This window comes from Trifolium pratense, linkage group LG7, assembly GCF_020283565.1.
Source record: "Trifolium pratense cultivar HEN17-A07 linkage group LG7, ARS_RC_1.1, whole genome shotgun sequence".
Taxonomy (NCBI): Eukaryota; Viridiplantae; Streptophyta; class Magnoliopsida; order Fabales; family Fabaceae; genus Trifolium; species Trifolium pratense.
Genome location: NC_060065.1, coordinates 42945968 through 42967247, shown reverse-complemented (window position 1 = coordinate 42967247; position 21280 = coordinate 42945968). Strand labels below are relative to the sequence as shown.

General features: G+C 34.2%; 2 protein-coding genes across 5 annotated transcripts; both read left to right on the top strand.

The window, feature by feature from the left end:
* The first annotated feature begins 714 nt into the window (after positions 1-714).
* LOC123895083 (increased DNA methylation 1) lies at positions 715-11029 on the top strand. 4 transcript variants are annotated; one of them, XM_045945277.1, is made up of 9 exons: positions 715-1437; positions 2223-5035; positions 5760-5883; positions 7412-7494; positions 8616-8857; positions 9034-9120; positions 9534-9633; positions 10075-10264; positions 10409-11029. In XM_045945277.1, exons 2-9 carry the CDS (start codon positions 2375-2377, stop codon positions 10963-10965), a joined length of 4044 nt encoding a protein of 1347 aa, XP_045801233.1. In that variant the 5' UTR covers positions 715-1437; positions 2223-2374; the 3' UTR covers positions 10966-11029. The 4 variants fall into 4 exon arrangements, with proteins under 4 accessions (XP_045801233.1, XP_045801235.1, XP_045801234.1 ...); XM_045945279.1 differs by having other exon boundaries at positions 766-1437; positions 10433-11029; XM_045945278.1 differs by having other exon boundaries at positions 769-1437; positions 2223-5050; positions 10433-11029.
* A 1989-nt stretch (positions 11030-13018) lies between these two features.
* Positions 13019-21139, top strand: LOC123895082 (probable beta-1,3-galactosyltransferase 14). The gene is made up of 7 exons (XM_045945275.1): positions 13019-13591; positions 14155-14307; positions 14387-14469; positions 14570-14669; positions 16402-16515; positions 16772-16914; positions 20774-21139. The coding sequence occupies exons 1-7, from the start codon at positions 13260-13262 to the stop codon at positions 20857-20859; spliced, it is 1011 nt and encodes a 336-aa protein (XP_045801231.1). The 5' UTR covers positions 13019-13259; the 3' UTR covers positions 20860-21139.
* Positions 21140-21280: the final 141 nt, after the last annotated feature.

Sequence of the window (21280 nt, the reverse complement as noted above, 5' to 3'; positions counted from 1 at the left end):
CGGAATCCTTTTTGTTGAATGCATATTAATATTTATTGTTTTTCTTTTTACACATTTACCATTTTAAATAAAAATATAATTTTCAGGCAACTCGTTCTTTTGCTAGTCCTCAGGTCTTTGATCATTGTCCATCTTATGTTGAAACTACTATTATGAATGAAATTCACTAAGTTTGTTTTTGTCAAAAAATAAATAAATAAATAAAACGATATAATTCTCCATTAAAATATAAAAATTTGATAATAAAGTTAAACAATTATAGTTCAACAAATCTCAATTAAATTCATATATCATTTTTACAATTTGAAACTTTAATTTTAATAAATTAAATATTTAAAATAAATTATAGTTAAAATGCTTATACATATAATTTTTAAAAATAAAATTATATATATATATATATATATATATATATATATATATATATATATATATATATATATATATATATATATATATATATATATATATATATATATATATATACTTTTATGTCATTTTGTATTTATCAGTCACTTGAAAAACTAATTTCACTAAACACTTCAATTTAAATCAACTAGTTTTTCATCTATTAACTTGTGGTAACTTTTCAACTATCAGCTTTAACTAACTTATAACTTAACTTTACCAAACAGACCTAATTTTATTATCTAATTAATTTTAGATAAGCGACTATGCTGTCATCATCTTCTTTTTTTATAAAAAAGAAAAACTATATTTTTCGGACACAATAAGATAACTACTCCTCCTCTCTCTTAACATTACTACAACTCCACATAAACACAAATTAGAAGTAATTAACAAGTAACATTAACGCATGAATTGAATTAATCTTGATATAATTAAGCCGAAAAAAACATGATCTCTCTTCACACCTGAGAGAAAATGAAAGAAGTATGAACACAAAGAAAGTACTTTAACCTTAAGCGGTGGGACCCACTTACCATTTCCATAGAGAGACAACAAACACAATCTCAATGAGTGTATGTATGAATAGTTGCTTCATCTAAAAGGGTAGTCACATGGGAGAGTTTAGGATATGCTTCTAGAGAGAGAAACTCAAAAAAGGGTTTTTTTTAGAGAGAGAAACAAAACAGATAGTGTTTTCATTTTCTTCTTTTTCTTTTTTGTCTTTGGGATTTGTTGAAGTTTGTTATAGCATTGTTCATGCTACTGAAGAAATGAATCAAGAAAAGTTTGCAATTTGTTTGTTTTAGGCTCAGATTTTGAAAAGATTGTGAATTTTTTTCATGAACCCTAATTTTGTGGATTGGGTGAATCTGAGCTAAGAAGTGTTTCTATGGATTGATTTGGGAATTTGTTTTGTTGGGAATCTGAGTTGGGTAGAGTGGGTTTCGATCTGTGAATAAAGTGAGGATTTTGCTTTGGATTTTCTGTGTTTCAATGCTGGATTTTGGGTCGGTTCTTGAGAAACTGGTATGTGTTACTGTTCTACCATGTTCTTTTTGATTATTTATTTATTTATTTTATTTAATTTGAAGTTTTGGTGTTTGTATTTAATGTTTTTCAATTTATCTTTAATGTTCTTAATATGTTATGTGATTTTTTATGGTTATTGATAAATGAATGCATGAAGATTTATCAATGTTGCTTTGGTAATTTTTTGCAGAAAATGTTGCTTTTGAATTTAGTCATTATTGTTGATAGGAAGCAAAATGTAAAGTGAATTAATGGAGATAACTGCTATAACTAGAGGCTGTTAATGGTAAACTGGTAATGTAGAAATCGAAAGTTTCATATATAAATGGAAAACAGAAATGAAAAATGGGAAAGTAAGATAATAAAAATTCCAAGAGAGAATCACAATGTAGCATTTATAGTAGTTTATTTGATAGTAATGTGGAAGAAGAGTATGCAAAGTAGCACTTATCCTAGATTCGTAGACTACATTGAGATAAATGCGACTCTTTCTATGTTCAAAAGCATTGTTGCTTGTAAAATGATATATGTCTGATTCCGTACCCCTAGATTAATTTTGGAAACATGTACATTGTGGGCAATTTATGATTATATTGCTTTGCGTGGTCTTTTAGTTCAATGTATGCATGAATCATAATTGTTCTATAAACCCAAAGTTATCATATCCTGAAATAAAAAAATCCCTTATTTAGGTGTTTAAATGCATAAATCGCAAAATTAGGAAACTATAATCTCATGTAGATTCTCAAGCCCTTACCGCGTGATTTTATTTGTGTTTGCAGAAATGAAGTTCGACAACAAGGGAATGATGGATGAAGAAACGCGTTACTTCCGAAATTTATTTACAGTATGCAAGAGCTAGCCATTTATAATGGTGGCAACATGTAGACGAGTAACAGAAGTTGTGAAGTGAACTGCACTAGTCAGCAACAAAATGGAACATTTATGTGATGATAACTTTGAAGGATCTAATGAAGAACGACAGATTTTTACAGAGGTCTTTTTTGGTGATGATACTTTTCAGTCTAGTCAGAGGCGTGTTGTTTCTGGAGCCATCAACCTTGAACATGAATCCACTAAAAACACATTTAAATCAGTTGGCTCTAGTAATGAGAACTCAGTCATATTTCGTCCCTCGTCTTCGAGATTTACACATCCTGAGGAGGACATTAATCTGATTCAGCATTCTAATGAAATTGCTCTTGGGTGTTTGCCAGAGGGTTTAACTTGTGAAGACCAGAATGATGAGAACGTAAATGTCAAACGTATGAAGTTTTCTCTGCATGAACTTCCTTGTAGTAGATCTAATTCAGAAGATGTTTTGGGTTCATCTGGAATTCAAAAAGTAGTAATTTCCAACCTGCCTTGCGCTGCTACAAACTGTGATATTGACCCAATTGCATTTCGTACGGTTGAATCATCTAAACACGGTGTGATATCTAGTTGCTGTCTATTGAAGCATAACTTGGTACATAATAAATATGCTTCTAATAATGATGTAGATGTTACAAATTGTAAATCTAAAACAGAAGATGGGAACATTGTAAAAGAGATTTCTGTAACTAAGGTAGTTGCTTCTCCTGTATCCCAGGAGAGCTCGGCAAACAGGCTAGTTGTAACGAGTCCATCAATCACTGTTGTGAAGAAGTCTGAGTCTCCTTTAAAAACTGAGGAAATGGCGGAAGAATTTCAATCTTCTAATATGGTTATCTCAAAATCTTTGTCAAAGCCAGGCAAAGAGGATCCCCGTTCCTTACTGCAGTTTCATGTTGTGCAGTTGCTTACGATGTTAGGATGGTCTATTGGTAAGCATCTACGGCCTTGTAGGCGGTGGATGGAGTCAGTCTACACGACACCAACTGGAAAAACTATTCGGGAATTTACAAAAGTTTGGAGGTTATGTGGCCAACAGTTGTCTGTTGAAAAATACAATATACCATATGGAGGCCGTAAGGAATGGACTAATATTAGCGATTTCTGGTCTGATCTTTCGAGTGCACTGACAAATGTTGAAAAATCAAAAACCCAGCCAGAAACCGCTGCTATGTTGGCTTATCAATGGTGGCTTTTGGATCCTTTTGTAGTAGTTGTATATTTTGATAGAAAGATTGGTGCTCTGAAAAGGGGAGAGGTAATAATACAAGCATCTTGTAGTTTAGTTTCTAAAAAGGGTAAAATGGCATATGCTCCAGTTGATTTAGCATGGAAGGATAGTTCTCGTGCTCATTCTGGTCAAAAGGACGCCCAATCCATTTTCTGCGACACTTCAAAAGCCACCAGAACCACAGAAACATCTGCTTTTGTGATAAACAATCATGTCTGTAAGCAGAAATCTGATGGTAATCAAGAAGATGTGTATGTCGGAGAACATAAACCAAACATCATAGAAAATCGTTGTAGTGAATTGTCAGTGGGCAAAAGTAGTATGGATCTAGTCTCACCTGCTTGTGCATTGGGTAGCACTGTTACTCAATCCAGTGCTTCCTCTTTCAATGTTCTTACAAGCTCTGAAAATTTGGACTTGGAATCTAAAGTGAATGCTGTTCATCATGCTAAACTTAGAAATTCCAAAAGCTTTGATAAGCACACATCAGAAAATCAGTCTGAATGCACTGAGGAAGAGGGGAGGAAGATCTCAATGGCTTCTGTATTTGGGAAAGATAGTACATGGTCCTCCTATGATGGTATTCTTAAAAAGAAAATGCGGAGGAAGTGCAAAAGGATATCTCAAATCAAACCGAGTATGTTATACCATAGTGACATACTGGGATCAACTATTACTGACCAGGCACAGTCCCTGAATGGTGATGCATGTGGCACTCAGGCTGGGTTGGAACAAGTTCAGGATTATGTAGTTGACAGTGTGGGAAAAAAAAGGAACCACGAGCAGTTGACGGGTAGTGCAAACAAGCGACATATTAAGAAAACAAACTACTCTATTACTGAAAAAAATAAGTCCAAAAGATGCCATATTGAAGATGACGATCTATTAGTGTCAGCAATACTCAAGAATAAGGATTTCAACCCAAAGAAAGTCCGATGTAATTCTAGAGCTAAACCTGGCAAATCAAGTGGTTTGAGAAAGCTTAAAAGCAATAAAGGCCGTTGCAGGTTGCTACCAAGGAACCCTTGTAATGGAGGGAAGCACAATAAGGATGGGAAGATGTATTATCTCGGGGAAAGGACTCTCTTGTCCTGGTTGATCGAGAACGGGGTCATATCTTTAAAGAATGTTATTCAATACCGAAATCCAAAAGATAATTCTGTCACTAAGGAAGGTAAGATCACCAAAGATGGCATTGTTTGTAAGTGTTGTGGTAAGGTGCTTACATTGTCAGAGTTCAAGACTCATGCTGGGTTTATGCTGAGTCGCCCTTGCTTGAATCTTTTCATGAAGTCTGGTGAGCCCTTTACACTTCGCCTCCTTCAAGCTTGGTCAGCTGAATACAAAGCCAAGAAAAGTCAAAATCAAGCTGTGAATGTTGTTGATAATGACAGAAATGATGACTCGTGCGGGTTGTGTGGTGAGGGAGGTGAGCTGATATGTTGTGATAACTGTCCGTCTACTTATCACCTGGCTTGTTTGTCCGCTCAGGTCTGTTGTTCTCAGGTTTATCTTTTTACTTTTGTTCTATCTTTTTCTTCTTTTCATCCCTTGTCATTGCTTATAAAGTGTTTATTTATTTATTTTGGGAATTCAAACCTGCCATTGAGTGCTTGTTATAACATCCTCCTGTACCATTCTCACATAATAAGAAAATCCTGTAGTTCTTCCCCTTCCTGCGTGAAACCCTGCTGATAATTTAGTTTTTCTGCTTTGTAATTGGGAGTATTTATTTTGACTTTGCTGATTGCTAGAAAATATTGTTGCAATTAAAATTTTCTATCATAGGCCTATATCTCATTTAAGAACACAGATGAATCATGATCAAGGGTGAAGTTTCTCCATGCAATGTAACTATATTTTACTCTGCTTTTTACAAGCCAATACAAATGAACTGTCAAACTTTATGTTATGTTTGGCCGTGATTTAAGTGAGTATATTCTCTCTTAATATAAATTTGATGGCATGAATGAGTTACTTTTTTGAACTGCAAACTTAATTTATTAATAATGAACCAAAACCAAGTTACTATGTGTTACCAACATATTCACATGTCTATCTACGTCGATCTAATATGCTTACTTCTTTTTATTCTATGCATTTAAATATCATCAATTAAGTCTTTCATTGTTCATATTCTTATGGATGTGACTATTGTTGGGCTTCTCTTACCCTGCCTCAGAAGAATGATACAAGTTTTGTTTCTGTACATCAGGAGATCCCTGATGGCAACTGGTACTGCATAAACTGCACTTGTCGGATTTGTGGTAATTTGGTCATTGATAAAGAGGCTTCAGATACACATGATTCATTACAATGTTCACAATGTGAACATAAATGTAAGTTTGACCTACACCTTCATTTTTTGCATAATAGATCGTATGGTTTAAACTTTAAATATCTTTATAGAGCCTGTAGATTGATATCAAGCTTAGTTGTACCATAGAAATTTGTCTTTTGTGTTTGATCGTATTTATGGTGTGTTTGGTTGTGAGAAGAAAGTGTGAAGAGAGAAAGAGATGAGAAATATAGTAGATGTGATGGATTGTTTGGTATAAGAGAAATAAAAGAAAGTGAGAAGTATTATTGTTTATGAATGGTCAAAACTACCCATGAAAAATAATTAACTTCTTTTTTTGGTGATAAAAAAATAAAATAACTTCTGCAAATATAAAATTCACCAATAGTTTAGGTTATTCTTTTTCTTTCTTTTTTTGGTTACAAGGTTAGGTTAATTTAATTCAACTAAACTAATTAAATTTATTGGTAAAGTTAATTAGTTTATTAATTAAATTAATTAGCTTCAGATACTCAGATTCTCATCTCATTTAATTGCAACTAATTTAGGTATTTCTTTGAATAAATTGATAGACCCACATGTTGGTTGGGTTTATAAAGTGAGATATTTGGACCGCTGTTGGGATATTTAATGAATCGAAACAATGTCTTTGTTCTTTGATATACCATTTTCATCGAGCTGTGCTGTGGCTGTCTAGCTGTTCTTGCATCACCGTGTCTTCTTTGCTGCTTCTCTCTCTCTCTCGTCCCCGTCCTCCCCCCCCCCCCCCCCCCTCCTGCTGTTCTCCCATCATTGTCTTCCAGGATCCTCTTCCAATTTTCTTCTCTTCCGGCATTCCAATTTTCCCCTAAACCACAAAGAGATGATACATGATTCTACTTCGCCGCACGTGCTATATTTAGTTATATTTTTTATTTTAATATTTTCAATTAATTTTCACATTGTCAATTAGAACTAGCCACGTGTAAGTAGAAGGTCATGTCACCTAAGTTTGGTTAAAATGTGAGGGGGTGGGTGGGGGTGGGGGGGTAAATAAATAAAAAGGGGATAAACTTGAGGGGTCAAAATCGCTTATTTTAAACTACGGGGCCAAAACTGCACAATTGTAAAACTTGGGGTGGTGGGGTCAAAAGCGCAATTAAGCCTATACCTTATTACTCCCTCCGTCCCAAAATAAGTGACTTGGTTTGACCATGTGCACTAATCACATAATCTACTTTGGCCATTTTTTTTACTAGTATATAAATTCAAATGTTAGTATATAAGATGTTTGATTTGACTCCAAGAATATTTTCAAAATATCAAATTTTTATAATTTTTAATAATATATGATTAAAAATATTAATGATCAAAATTGTGGATTAGCATACGTGAAGTGGTCAATGTGTCATTTTTTTTGGTTAGATGTGTCATTTATTTTGGGATAGAGGGAAAATAATAAATGATCGCTTAATTTGATTATGGATAATAATCTTTTTGGCCTGAAAGTTCGTGCACTCTTTAGCCTTTCTGATGCTTCGATAATGATACCATTTGATGATGCGTGGCTTGTAAATTGTAATGAATAGATCACGAGAAATGCCTAGGAGAAGGAGATAAACAAGAAGGAGCAGTTTCAGACACTTGGTTTTGTAGTCAGAGTTGTCAGGAGGTACTATACACAATTTCTCGAATTTCAACACTTCCATTTGAAATCAGTTTCTCGAATTTAAAAATTGATGGCATATTGTCAGGAAGAACTATATTTGATACAATATTGTCTGTGACATATTGCATGATAGTGTAGGTTTTGTTATGAGTTAGTCATTTTACTATATATAAGTTGAAGATTGTATTCAATGCCTTTTGAAGGTTATGTTTGGTTTATGTTTTAAACTACTTGTAAGTTTCTGGCATGTTAAATGTTGATCTTCTGATTAAATTTCTTTAAATGTTGATCTTCTGATTAAATTTCTTTATTGGGGCAAATATAGTTCCAAAATGTTGCAGTTATTTCTTGAATCTTCTCATTATTTTTAAGGATTGTAGTTATTTCTTGACATGTTGTGAATTGATTATCCCAAAAGCTTAGGCTCTTAGGTACAACAACCCTCACATGATCTCTTTCTACTTTGTGCTGAAACTCACCTTTTTTTCCAAGTAGAATGGGGGGCTGGCAAGGATCAAATTGTCAATTACTTTGCCATAGAAGCTCTAATACCATGTTGAAGGTTGATGTTAGGCGAAGGATAATAAATGGTTTTATATAAGGATGGAAGAGTATTATTTTTCTCTATCTTTTGGCGTAGTTACTTTTGTTACATACCACTGGTGTTTATGATTGTCTTAAAATATTTGTTTATGTATTCACACCTTTAAGAGGTATTCTCTTGATAGGAACTTAGGGAATTATGGGGTGCCCAAGTCCCACATTAGTAATATGGGATGCTCGGTGGAGTATTTAAGTGGCCTGGTTCTTCCCTCTCGATAGCTAGCTTTCAAGGGAGGGTTCCCAAATCCTTGGATACTTCTAAGTATGATGGACATCATTATTCCCTTTGTTCCACTTCTTTATTAGAATAATAATATTAGCAAACAGCATGTATTTCTTATTTCACTGTAATGCTTGTTAGGAGTTACAAATTTACAGTTTGGGAAAGAGAATAGAAAACAGCAGATGACTTATATTATAATATTGATATGAGAATGCGTTGAAATATCCTAACCTAAAATATTGTGTTATTAGCCCAACATTATAGCATGTTCAAGGACTTGATTTTCTGGTACATGCAGGTATACTCCAGTCTCCAATCTCAGGTGGGGCTAGTTAATCAAAATGCTGATGGCTTCTCATGGACGCTTCTTAGATGCATACACGATGACCAAAAGGTTCATTCTGCTCAGTGGTTTGCCCTAAAGGCAGTATGCAATACAAAATTAGCTGTTGCCCTTACCATCATGGAGGAGTGTTTCGTGTCAATGTTAGATCTAAGAACAGGCATCCACATGATACCCCAAGTTTTATACAATTGGGGGTTAGTGGTTCTTCCCTTTCCACCTCTTCTATATGCTGCATCATTTAAATGTGTCTAAATATAATACCCCACCTCTTGTGCTCTATTTCAAAGCCTCGTCTTTAGGATTTTTTTTTTCTTTCTTTCTCTCGTGTTCAACTTGATTTTAAAGGCTTTTACTTCCATGTGATTTTCAGGTCTGATTTTGCTCGTCTGAATTTTCAAGGGTTTTACACCGTGGTGCTGGAGAAACAGGATGTGTTAATATCTGTAGCATCTATCAGGTGAAAACATAACACACTTATGACATGTGCTATTTATGATAGGATTCAATGTACTTAAATTCTTTTCTCTGACATTTATGTGAAAGGGCTATATTTCAGCCACTTTTTAATTATGTAAAGACAATAATCTAAATGCTTTTTCAATTATGCTAAAGCTTACCCTTCCAGTGGATTCACGAATGAATTGGGTTATAGTCACAATTTTTTATATTCGAAATAGCATCTGTGCTTTATTGCATTGTTCTTTTTTTTTTGGTCTTACATGAAGTGGTAATCCACTGAAATTAAACTCACATATAATTGTGAGATCCTGGGTTCGAACCCGGGTCACGACGTCCGACCTAACAATTTCGACATTTTTGCCAGTTATGGGACTTATTGCATTGTTCTTAAAGCCTTTTACTTCTTTGCAGAGTGCATGGGACTTCAGTGGCAGAGATGCCTCTAATTGCAACTTGCAGTCGGTATCGCCGCCAAGGAATGTGCCGACGCCTTGTGAACTCAATCGAAGAGGTAAATTTGGTCATAATTTGATGTTTATCCGACATTTGTATTCAAACGAAACAGATATAAAATATTGTTTCAGTTTCACCCTAGTTGGATTAACAATCCCATGTTCATCAGAATAATTTTTCTTTGAAATTTGATATAGATTGCACTTGGTGACTTTCTTTTTATATAAGAGAAATTATAGCAAATGTTTACTTTCTGTCACCGGACAAAATCGTGTGGGTCCCATTAAACATGGAATAGGCACACATGATTTAGTGAAACCCACATAAGTTTCCCTTAATGATAACAAAAATGTGTTGAAAAGAGCGTGTTAGTAGCTAGTATTTCTCTAATTATTGCTTCGTTTATAACAGTTATGAGTTCGGAATGTTCCCTCATTTACTTCTTTTGGCTTTCTCTTGTGGCCTTTCACGTTTCTAAATCTATTTATTTCATTGTCAGATGTTAATGTCCGTCAAGGTAGAAAAGCTTGTGGTATCAGCCATTCCCGAATTGGTGGAGACATGGACCAAGGGCTTTGGTTTTGTACCTGTAGGTGACATTGACAAGCAGAGATTAAAAAAAATCAACTTAATGGTTTTTCCTGGAACAGTGTTACTTGAAAAATCCTTGTATGGCAAGAAAAATGAAGGTATTTTTTCTTTGTGTATTTGGTTAGTGTTATAAGATATTAGTTTTGTTTCACCGGCAACAATTTTTTACACTATCACCACTCACAAATCATTCTTTATTATAAACTAGTAAATAGAAATCATTGTTTTGTCTGCTGAAACAGAGCTGTGTGATCAATCAACTTTAGAAACAGATATCTGTTCCAAAGGAATGGCCATAGCCGAATCATTGCTGCAAGATGCTGGGAATGTAACTGCCATTGAAGTTGGTGCTAAGTCAGAGTATGAACCTATGGACTGCAAAAATCAACCAGACAATACGGCTGATAGTGAAACCAACAGAGATGATAATACTCAAGCTGTTGAAATTGCATTAGGAGGCAAAGAATCAACAGAGACAAGTAGGTCTTTCAGTGAAGGGAAAATCACCCCTGGTGAAGGACACAATGTGCAGGAATTGAGAACATGCAACATGCAAATTGAGAACCGTTGTCCCAACAAAGATGGTACTGAATCAGGTGTAAGACTTATTGAGGAGAAGAATATCGAAATAGGTGAAGTTGAGGAAAATGCTTTGCACGGACATGTTTCAAACGCGTCGTGCAAAGCTTTTCCGGGCAACAATTTTGAGGCAGTTTCTAATTTTGATTGCTCAGTGATGTATGATGAAACAGCTATTTTTGGAACATTAGCAAACTCTGCAAAATCAATGGAAAGTTGAAATCAAGTTAGAGAATATAGTGGGAAAACTAACCATTAATTATGAAAACATAAATTGGATTCAAGGCAATTGGTCTTTTTTTGTGTGGCTTTCAATAGTGCCTAAGTTCAAAAAAGAAAAAGAAAAAATAGAACTGCACTGGAAGTAAATGGTTGATATAGTTAGGCCTAGCATTAACTAGAAGTAATAAAATCTGATCTAACTGCATTGATGGATGACTTTTCTTAACATGAAATTAGGTATTTGATTAGGTAAAAATTAGGTACAATTAAAAAGGAGAGGGACTAAAGTCTCATCTCTCAAAATTGGGAAAATTGGGTTCAAGTGGTTAATGTGTTCTTATTCTCTTGAGAATCAGATGGTTAAAACCAAGCAACAAATGTTAATACAAACAAGTAAAACCTGATCAAGAATTGCTCTCATCAGGAATCGAACTCGGGTTCTTCCGAACGATTCATCTTAGATTGACCTCATTGATCACTTGAACTCAATGTCTTGGTTAATCATATGTAAATTTTGTTTGAACACTAAGAGCACGAGTTTGATAATTTTTTTTGTACAAAAGAACATGTAGACCTATCGGGCTATCACAAATCAGTAAAAAGGCTAAAATTTTATTTATTTTTTAAGCATAGGTCATCTTAAAAAATGTAAAGCTTTTGTAATTAAAAGAGAAAAACCTATTATTTTATTTTTTTAAAAAAAATGCATTGAGTAAAAATAGCAAAATATAGACATATTTTATGATTTTTTTTTCCTTCAAAAGAAACTCATAATTTCATTAAAAATAAGATTATCAATGCAAAGAAACATAAAATAAAATTCTAAAGTCTCGTTAAAAAAAAAAAGAATTATAAAGCTCATACTCAAATAGACCTATTAACTTGGTTTAATGGTGATCGACGCTGAACTTGGTAGGGAGGACAGCGGTTTGATCCTCCGCAACTGCGATCAGGAGGGGGCTGAAACCACTTGATGCCAGAACTGACCCCCGAACCAGATTCAATTGGGGGTGAAAGCAAAAAAAAATAGACCTATTAAGTGGATCTCACTCCTTATTTCATCATATAAATAGTAAATAAATAATAAAAAATACTAAGACAAAAGAAATACTAATATTTCTCAAACAATATTAATCAAAATAAAATCTGAAAAAACCTACCTAATTGAAAAATAAAGCCTATAAAAAAATAATACCAATAGACCGGTGTTTAAAATTATCAAAATATTTATTGTTAAAAAAATTATCAAAAAATTTAATGACTGCAATAATACTCTTTAAAAGTAAAAATAAAAATAAAATCATATTCTCCTATTATTTACGGCTTAAAAAAATGATATGATTGATGTCAATTTAATACGAGTTCTATTTTTATTATCTATTACTTTAATAAAATCAGTATCAATTAAATCACTATTTCAATCGTAAAAATGAGGATGACCATTAACTTACATTTTCAAACAATAGCGTATATCGTCGATACAATTTTAAATAATTTTTTAGTACTAGTCCCCGATAGACCACTCCTATAAGTAGTCATTCACATGATGCATTTGGCATAAAATTTTTGTTTTTGGTTTTTACTACTTGTATATTGTTCATTGAACCGCTTAATCTGGTTCGGGATCCGTTCTAACATCAAGCGGTTCCAGCACTTTCTGATTGCAGTTGTAGTGGATCGAGTTGTAGTGGATCGAACTGTAGTCCTCCCTACCAAGCCAGCGCCAACCACCACTGAACCAACTAAAGATTAATTTTTGAGTATGAGTTTTATTTTTTTTTTGACAAGTTTTGAGTAAGAGTTTTATTACCTACTACTATTATGATATGATCTTATCCAACTAGAGTTATTACTCTCTGCAATTGTGTATTGAAAAAATAATCAAAATATTGAACTCAAGTGGTTAATAAGCTTTCTTTATAATTTTCCTTCAAAAAAAAAAAGCTTTCTTTATAACTTTATAACGAACCACAGAGATGAACATTTTAATTTCTAGTGAGAACAATTTTAATTCCGAATTTATTTACCCTATGGTCGGTTACTAAATTATCGGACATTTTGTAGCTGTTGATGCCATTACTGTCATTTAGCAGATACATTCTTACACCATACGCAACTTCGTCACTTTCTTTTAGTTCCACTGTCTTTCTCCTTCATCTCTCTCTCTCTCTCTCTCTCTCTCTCTCTCTCTCTCTCTCTCTCTCTCTCTCTCTCCCAATGCTACAATGACATGATCCAATTCTCAATCCATCAACAACCGGAGCTTCATCAAGTTCCGGTCTAAAACCAACAATGCCTTCTCTCCCTCACAGATCATTCTTCAACTCACGTCAAACAATTTCATCTCGCAGATCCTCAATCCTCATCCTCGCTTTCCTCTTTTTCGCATTCATCGTTTTTCTCAAACCGTTTCGTGATAATCGCTGCGTTAACACAAACCCTAGATCGGTTCGCGTCACATGGGATCGTAGCACGCCAACCACCACCGCTGGTAGAAATGTCGTTGCTGATGATAGACATAAGGTTATGGCTTTTGTGGGTATTCAGACTGGATTTCGATCCGTTGGTCGGCGTCAATCTTTGAGGAAGACTTGGTTTCCTTCAGATCCTAATGGACTTCAACGGTAGTTTTCTTCTTGTTATCCAATTCAATTTTCTTCTTTCGGTTAATTAAGAAAAATTAATGATTTACAACATGTTTTAGTCTTATAGTCTATAACTCTATCAAATTGTTATTGTTATTGTTATTGATGTTTTGCTTTTAGGATAATGTGATGTGATTGTTTATACTGTAGCATTGGGGTTTTTTGATTGGAAATGTCATGTTTGATTAGGGCCTGTTTGGATAAACAGCTTATCATGATTGGGTTCATACACCAAGTGCTCAAACAGTAGAACTGCACTGTGTCTTATGTTGGTGGGATTTGATTGATTTTGGGTTTGAAAATGCAAAACAACAACCAAAGTTTTTTTTTCTCATTATATCACAATTCATATGATAATGTTTAATGACAGGTTAAATCCATATGTTTTTGAATGGCTTGACATGTGATTTTATTTGGTCTCCTTCTGAATCTAACTATTGGACTATTGTCTATTTGATATAATTTTGTTACTGATGCAATTTGGGAGTCTGAAAATTATGTAATTTAATTAGGCTCATCTTGAGTTATTTCTATGCTTGCAGCTTGGAAGAAGCCACTGGCTTGGCTTTTAGGTTTGTTATTGGTAGAACGAGTGATAAATTGAAGATGTCTGCACTTAAGAGGGAAATGGCCGAATATGATGATTTCATTCATTTGGATATTGAAGAGGAGTACAGTAAGCTCCCATACAAAACGTGTGTTCTCAGAATTAGTAAACTGTTGTGCTTTATGTCTGTTATGTGTTGCTAAGCTGAATATGGTTATTTATTACAGGTTAGCTTTCTTTAAAGCTGCTTATGCTCTTTTCGATGCCGAATTTTATGTCAAAGCTGATGATGACATATATTTAAGACCAGGTGCAATATCTTTCAGGGTTTAACCTAGTAGTTTTAATGTGGTTATTACCTTTTCTTAAAAGAGCCCAATAATTAAGATTTTTTCAATCTTTATTATCAGATCGTCTTTCATTACTAATTGCAAAAGAGAGATCTCATTCACAGACATACATAGGATGCATGAAAAAGGGCCCTGTTTTCACTGATCCGAAACTCAAATGGTTAGTTCTATCTAGATCGAGCATATTTCACGTCCGATGCTTTAATTATGTCCTTTCCTGTTTTAATTTCCCGAACTTTTTAATTTTTACCATTTCATTTTATGATGGGTATGAAATATTCAATTTTTAATTGTTTCTATCATCGCATGTGATAAATGTTGTGTTATGCCTTAAAATCTCTTTGGAAGACTGGAAATTGGTTTGGCTACCGCCTCGTCTGCGAGGCAGATGCCCGTGTGTAAGTCTGAGCTGCGAGGTGGATGCACTGGGATTTGTGTTCTATTTAAGCTATTTTCTTCCATTTTGTGAAAAAAAAGCTTAATTTCTTGAGAGATAACTTAGAGAGACAAAGTGTGGGAATTCTTTGGGTTTCAAACCTATGCTATTGAGTGCACTTTGGGGGTTAATCTAAGGTTGGGAAACACATCACAAACACTTTGGATCGTGAGATTTATGTTCATCTTTGTTGTTGAGAGATCGGGAGAAATGGGTTGAAATAATCAGTGAAAGTCTGACCGATTCAAGGGAGGACAGGCATGGCCTCTTCGTCAACTGCCGTAGAACACATAAAGATTAGTTAAGTTTTATTGTCGCTTGAGGCGTAAAGGCATTAACAAAATTATAAAAATGCCTTTGTTTTTATGCATCACATCACATGCATTCATTTTTTGGTTTTACTTTAATTAATTTATAATAAAAATAAATGGTAGAACTTTTGTTGGAGTAGACAAGTAGTTAAACAATGTCTGGTCTAAATAATAATGCTAATATGGCTGGTTTATTTCTTTTAATATCATGAATAAAAAATTATGGTTGACGTTTTTCATTCATATTTGGTTTTGTTTCTATTTATTTTTTTACAATTTTGTTTTTGATTTTAGGATTAGTTTTTTCATTAATTTTTTGAGTTGATGACAATTTTAAGATTAGTCTTTTTTTTTTTTTGATAATCTTTAGGATTAGTCATTGATGTAGCCACCCTAGCCACCTCCTGATTTAGATTTTGTGGTTTTATAATTATTTTTTGCTAAAACAAAGAGTTTAATAGTGATGTACTGTTGTTATAAATTAATTTTTCTAAAATAATTCGGCCCCCACCCCTTTTATTTCTGGATCCGTCCTTGGAAATAAGGGTTTGTTCTTTGTGAACTCTTGAAGCTAATTTCTTGTAACCCATTTGTATCTCTTGTAAACATTCATTGATAGTGGATCGGATAGATGCTCTCTCCCCCATACATAGCCGAACTGGGTAAACAATTCGTGTGTGTGTTGTTTCTCTTTACTTTTACTTGTTGTTTGGCTTGGTTGGATTTGTTTACACTTGGTTGTTAGAATTATTATTGCTTAAGCAGGTTAGTTTTTGTCTCCATTTAATTATTATTGCTAGAATTTTTTGATAATAAATTTTACAAGAAGATGAAATTTTAATTAACTGCGTCAGCCTCAAAGGGAAGGAAAGTCATTGCTCACTCTCATTCTTTTGCCATCTATTTTTTTTTTTCTTTTCTTTTGATTTCTTCCTTTACCCTCCAAATATCTTAACATACACTAGGGATCAAATCACGGAACATCCAATATTTGTGAGCCTAAATTGTTATCTGCCTCCTTATTTTGAGGTTATGCAATATGCTATCTAGCCTCCCTATATCAACAATTAAAGGTTTTAAGTTTTCATTTTACAACCAGCATATTGGCAAGGCTTTTGGAGTAATTTTACCAGTAAATCTTGCAGGTATGAGCCACTATCTAATTTGCTTGGAAAGGAGTATTTCCTTCATGCTTATGGTCCTATATATGCTCTTTCTGCTGATGTTGTACAAAGCTTGGTCGCTCTTAAGAATAACAGGCAAGCTTTTCTTTGTCCTCAGCTTTATTGCTTTGTTCACTTGACCTTCAGCAGACGGTAGTAATTTCACCAATAACTACCACCCCTTTTTGGAGTATATTGGTTTTACTGATATTCAGTGAAAGTGAAGTTTGCATCCTTATAATTGTGGATGTAAAGTTTGCATCCTTTTGCAGCCTTGTTCAGTTCAGTCCCTGCTCTTCCATATTCTTATAATTGTAAATGTAAAGTTTGCATCCTTTTTTTTTAAAAACAGTTTTCGGATGTTCAGCAATGAGGATGTTACCATTGGAGCTTGGATGCTTGCAATGAATGTCAACCATGAGAATATTCATGAACTTTGTTCTCCAGAGTGTACATCGACATCAATAGCTGTTTGGGATATTCCAAAGTGTTCAGGTTTGTATTTCTGTTGTACATAATGTTAAATAAAATACTCCCTCCGGTCTCAAATATATGCAAATATAACTTTGAATAGATTTAATGCCATTTACCCTAAAATACCCTTCAAGGCATGATAAAACTTTGCGAGGTTTTGCTACGCCTACGCGAGATTGCTCATCCCACAAGGTATGATGATGTGGTAGAAACTACGGCTCCTTCTTCCCTGGCCACCCCTCCTTGTCCCCACCAGTCACCACCTCCAACTCTAAGTTTCTTTATTCATTAACTAGTCAATGATAAAATGCAGATTCAGAAACTAATGTACCAAAGAATGAAATATCCAGCATCATATCTACGGGAAAAAAGATGCACTAAACCTTCAATTGTGTGCCTTTTGTTGTATTTGTCAGAAGTGACAAATTCAACAATACAAATATAAACAGTTGCAACACTGCAGTAAAGATATGGAAATCAGGTTGCAAAATAATGTAATACTAATCAGAAACTTCAAATAGAAGAAACTAGAAACCCAGATGGGTAATATTGTAACAATTAACGAGTTTTTATCAAAATTGAATTCTTTTTTGTTAATGCAGTGACTGCTAGTTTCAATAGAAATATAAACTCATTAATCATTAACCCAGGGATTCATAAAAAAAAAGTTAGATGCTGCTGAAATGCACTTTCAGAGAGCTGAAAAAGAAATTCAAACATTCTCTGAAAATGAAATTCAAAATATATCTATATCCTCCAGGATTCATCAAATAACAAAATTTAGTTAGATATCCATAAAATGATAATTTTAAGTCTTAACCTATACACAACAATGCACAAACTTTTACATGGCACCAATAAAGGCCCAGTAGATGCCGGAGTCTTAGATGTATTATCTCAAACATCCATCCTACCGTCTATTTTTTTTCTTGAAAACTCGGTATCCGGCCCTAGGACGGTCTAATCCGAGGGGACCAATCCCACCGCCCACTTTTGGGGGGGCCCATTTAAAGCCAAAGTTTTTTTTTTTTTGCTCTGTATTGAGAAATAATGGGCCTCTTTTTCATTTTGATGATCCTTACTATATTGAGAAATAACAATTCCGATTGTTAAATCATTTTGTTTTCCTTTGTGCTCATGATATGACTTCTTTTCTTTCAATTCCAGTTGTTTACTGGTGCACCTTCTCTGCATCTCGTAAACTGATTTGCCTATGTAATTCTCCAGTTCTATTACATTGAACAACGTCAATTGTTTCTCCATCCTCTCTGTTAGCTTTGAACTTCAATTTTGCTATCGCGGTGAATTTCTGCATGTTTTGTGTGTTTCATTTTGTACATGATTTTGGTTTTCTACCTTGAGGACTTCAATCTCCCCTCCACCACACACTGTTTCTATTTATGTGCGACAGAGTGTTTGAACTTTGAAGGATTGTGAGAAAAAAGCAATGAAAGAGAACCGAGCCACTGAAGAATGAACTTGACTTGGTGATGCTTGGAGATTGGATTCATCTGGTAGAAAAACAGAGTCATGTGTGGATAAGAGCTTGAACCGCTGAAATGCACTTTTTGTTTTTGGTCAGAGCTGAAATGCACTTTAAGGGGGCTGAAAATGAAATTCAAACTCAAGAGTTAGATGATGAACATTTCAAGTTTGAAGAAATTAGAATCATCACTCCATACATTGATAATCTTCACCTGTACGTCTATGCCCAACCACTTCGCACGAAGCCTCACACAACAGTGATGCAGATTCCAGCTCAACATTTGTTGAGGCATCTTACCTTTTTTCGAATAATTGTCCTTAATTTCTATACTTTAAACGTGTCAGTGAAGCCTGTCTATTCCACCCTCTGCAGCGGCATGAGTTGTTTGTTGTAGTATTTTTTATCTCAAAACATTCATCCTGTCCTCTATTTCATTTTGATGTTCCTTACTAATAACAATTCTGCTTGTTAATTTTTTTTTTGTTTTCTTTCGTAGTCATGATATGACTTGTTTCAATTTCAATATTTTACCGGTGTACCTCATGGCATCTCGTAAACCGATTTGCCTATGTAATTCTCCAGTTCTATTTTATTGTACAACTTCAATTGTTTCTCCGTCTCCCTCTTAGCTTTGAACTCTATTTTGCTCACGGTGAATATCAGCATCTTTGTGCTTTTCATTTCGCACATGATTTTGGTTTTCTACCTTGAGGACTTCAAACTTCCCTCCACAACACACGATTTCTTGATTTAGTTGCAACTGTGTGGAAGAAGGATTGTGACATAAAAGCAACCAAAGCGAACAGAGCCACCGAAGAATGAACTCAACTCAGCAATGCTGGAGATTGGAGTCATTAGGTAGAAAAACAAAAGTCACGTGTGGATAAAGAGCTCGAACTGCTGAAAGTCTTTAGGTAGACATCTATAAATCCAGCATGCAAACAAGCCTAATCGTTCCATTCTTAGTAGATACAAGCGTTAGATTAATTATCATTATATGAAGCATCTATCCTACACTCCGTTTCACTTAGATGTCCTTTTTTCATTATGAGAAATAGCAATACCTCCTACAGTCCTACTTGTTGAATCTTTTTGTTCTTCACATTTATTATATGAATTTTTCCACTAAGGTTTATGCTAGTGATCCTTCTTGTTGTAAACTCATTCGTCACATACTTCTCTTGATCTATTACTTTGAACTAGCAGTGGCCAAAATAAGTTCTGAACCGACCCACCGAACTGAACTGAAAATAACTGAACCATGTAGAAGTTCGTGAACCGAACCAAAATTTAAAGCACAGTCTCGAACTGAACCGAACTGCTAAGAACTATTTACTGAGCTGTGAGAACCAAACTAGAAAGAAAAAAAAAAGACAAACTCAAAATCAGTAAATCACGGTTTAGTTCTCTTCTCAAGCAATTCACAAGCATCTGATGATTGCTTGTTCAGCAAAAAGTCTTCACAAACTACCATCATCAAGCTTTAGAACTATATATATCTATGAATCCACTGTAAGTTCAGTACCAGAAATGGAAAACGAAAAATAGAAATGGTTCGGTTGTAATTAAGTATACCACGTGCAGCTTCTACCTTTCGTTTTATGTTTTGATTTGTCGGCGAAAGCATTAGCTATAAGAGGTGAAAACTGAAATAGTGGATCTTTCATTCCTATGCATCCAAATAGATCTGTTATGACAGTTCGATTCCTTTGCTTCCAGAAATAATGTGGATCTTTCCAACTTTCTACTGTTTCGGTTTCTCAGTTTTCCACCGTCAATATTGGTTCAATTTTTCAGTTTTGGTTCGGTTCGATTCGGAAGTACTGAACCGGTTCACTGAACTGTTATGACAGTTCGGTTTGTGACAAACTATTGACAGTTCGGTTCGGTTCAGTTTTCTCTGTGAATCGAACCATTAATAGTCCTATTTTGAACAACTTCAATTGCTTTTCCATCTCCCTCTTGGTTACTTCGTTTTCAACCTTATGGAAGTTTATTTCAGCATGTTCACACTTTTCATTTGAACCTGGCTTTATTTCCCCTACTTGGCGAGATCTTTCCACCATCTCACACAATTAATAGAAAAATGTCCAAGTAGCCCCACTATGCCACATTATAAAGGTAAGGTAACTCATGCACAGTTTGCTCTAATTGTGACATTTTTAAGCAAAATCGTTAGAGAGGATAGCGTTCTTTGATCGCATGCTTGCCACGTCAGGTTATTGATGCATAAGATTTCATGATGATATCATAGATGTGTTTAATATTTGATCATAAGTAGGAATTCATTTGTTTAGGTGTTATTTTTTAATTATTATGTATGATTAGATTATTTAATCACCATTAAAAATATCACATAGTTTCTGAAATGATATGGATGCTGTTTACCTACAGGCCTCTGTAATCCAGAAAAGAGAATGCTGGAACTTCATAAAATGGATAGCTGCATTCAGAGTCCCACAATGGAATCTGATGAATAGTATTTGTATGTTGAGGAACTCCTTGTGTATACAATATACATTGATATTTCTCTTTCTAGTTGATATAACTTCATGTGATCAGAAGACACTTTGATGTGCTTTTTTTTCTTCCACTTTTTTCTGTGTTTCCTTTTCTTTTTTGATGTGATTTTCTTCACTTACCCTTATTTAGGCCGGCTTTATGTAAAGCATGAGAAAATAGATAGACTTAGGGATGATGATATTATATGACCATACTTGTATTCCGATTTTAATGTCATTCTTTTTTAGATTTTATTAAGTATTGGTAACTCATGTCATTCTTTTGGAGAAAATGGATCATTAGCATTTGATTTGAACTAAACCTAAACTTAAAATATAAGATCAACTAGATCTCTTGTTATATGGTGAAATAAGATTGTATTTGTATAGAAGAAAGCAG

Excerpts from the sequence above, each read along its gene's own strand:
- LOC123895083 (XM_045945276.1), top strand. The coding sequence starts at position 2,375 with ATGGAACATTTATGTGATGATAACTTTGAAGGATCTAATGAAGAACGA. Across the intron at positions 5,051-5,759 it reads CTCAGGTCTGTTGTTCTCAG|GAGATCCCTGATGGCAACTG; the intron begins GTTTATCTTTTT and ends TCTGTACATCAG. Across the intron at positions 10,265-10,408 it reads GTATGGCAAGAAAAATGAAG|AGCTGTGTGATCAATCAACT; the intron begins GTATTTTTTCTT and ends CTGCTGAAACAG.
- LOC123895082 (XM_045945275.1), top strand. The coding sequence starts at position 13,260 with ATGCCTTCTCTCCCTCACAGATCATTCTTCAACTCACGTCAAACAATT. Across the intron at positions 13,592-14,154 it reads GATCCTAATGGACTTCAACG|CTTGGAAGAAGCCACTGGCT; the intron begins GTAGTTTTCTTC and ends CTATGCTTGCAG. Across the intron at positions 16,516-16,771 it reads GTCGCTCTTAAGAATAACAG|TTTTCGGATGTTCAGCAATG; the intron begins GCAAGCTTTTCT and ends TTTTAAAAACAG.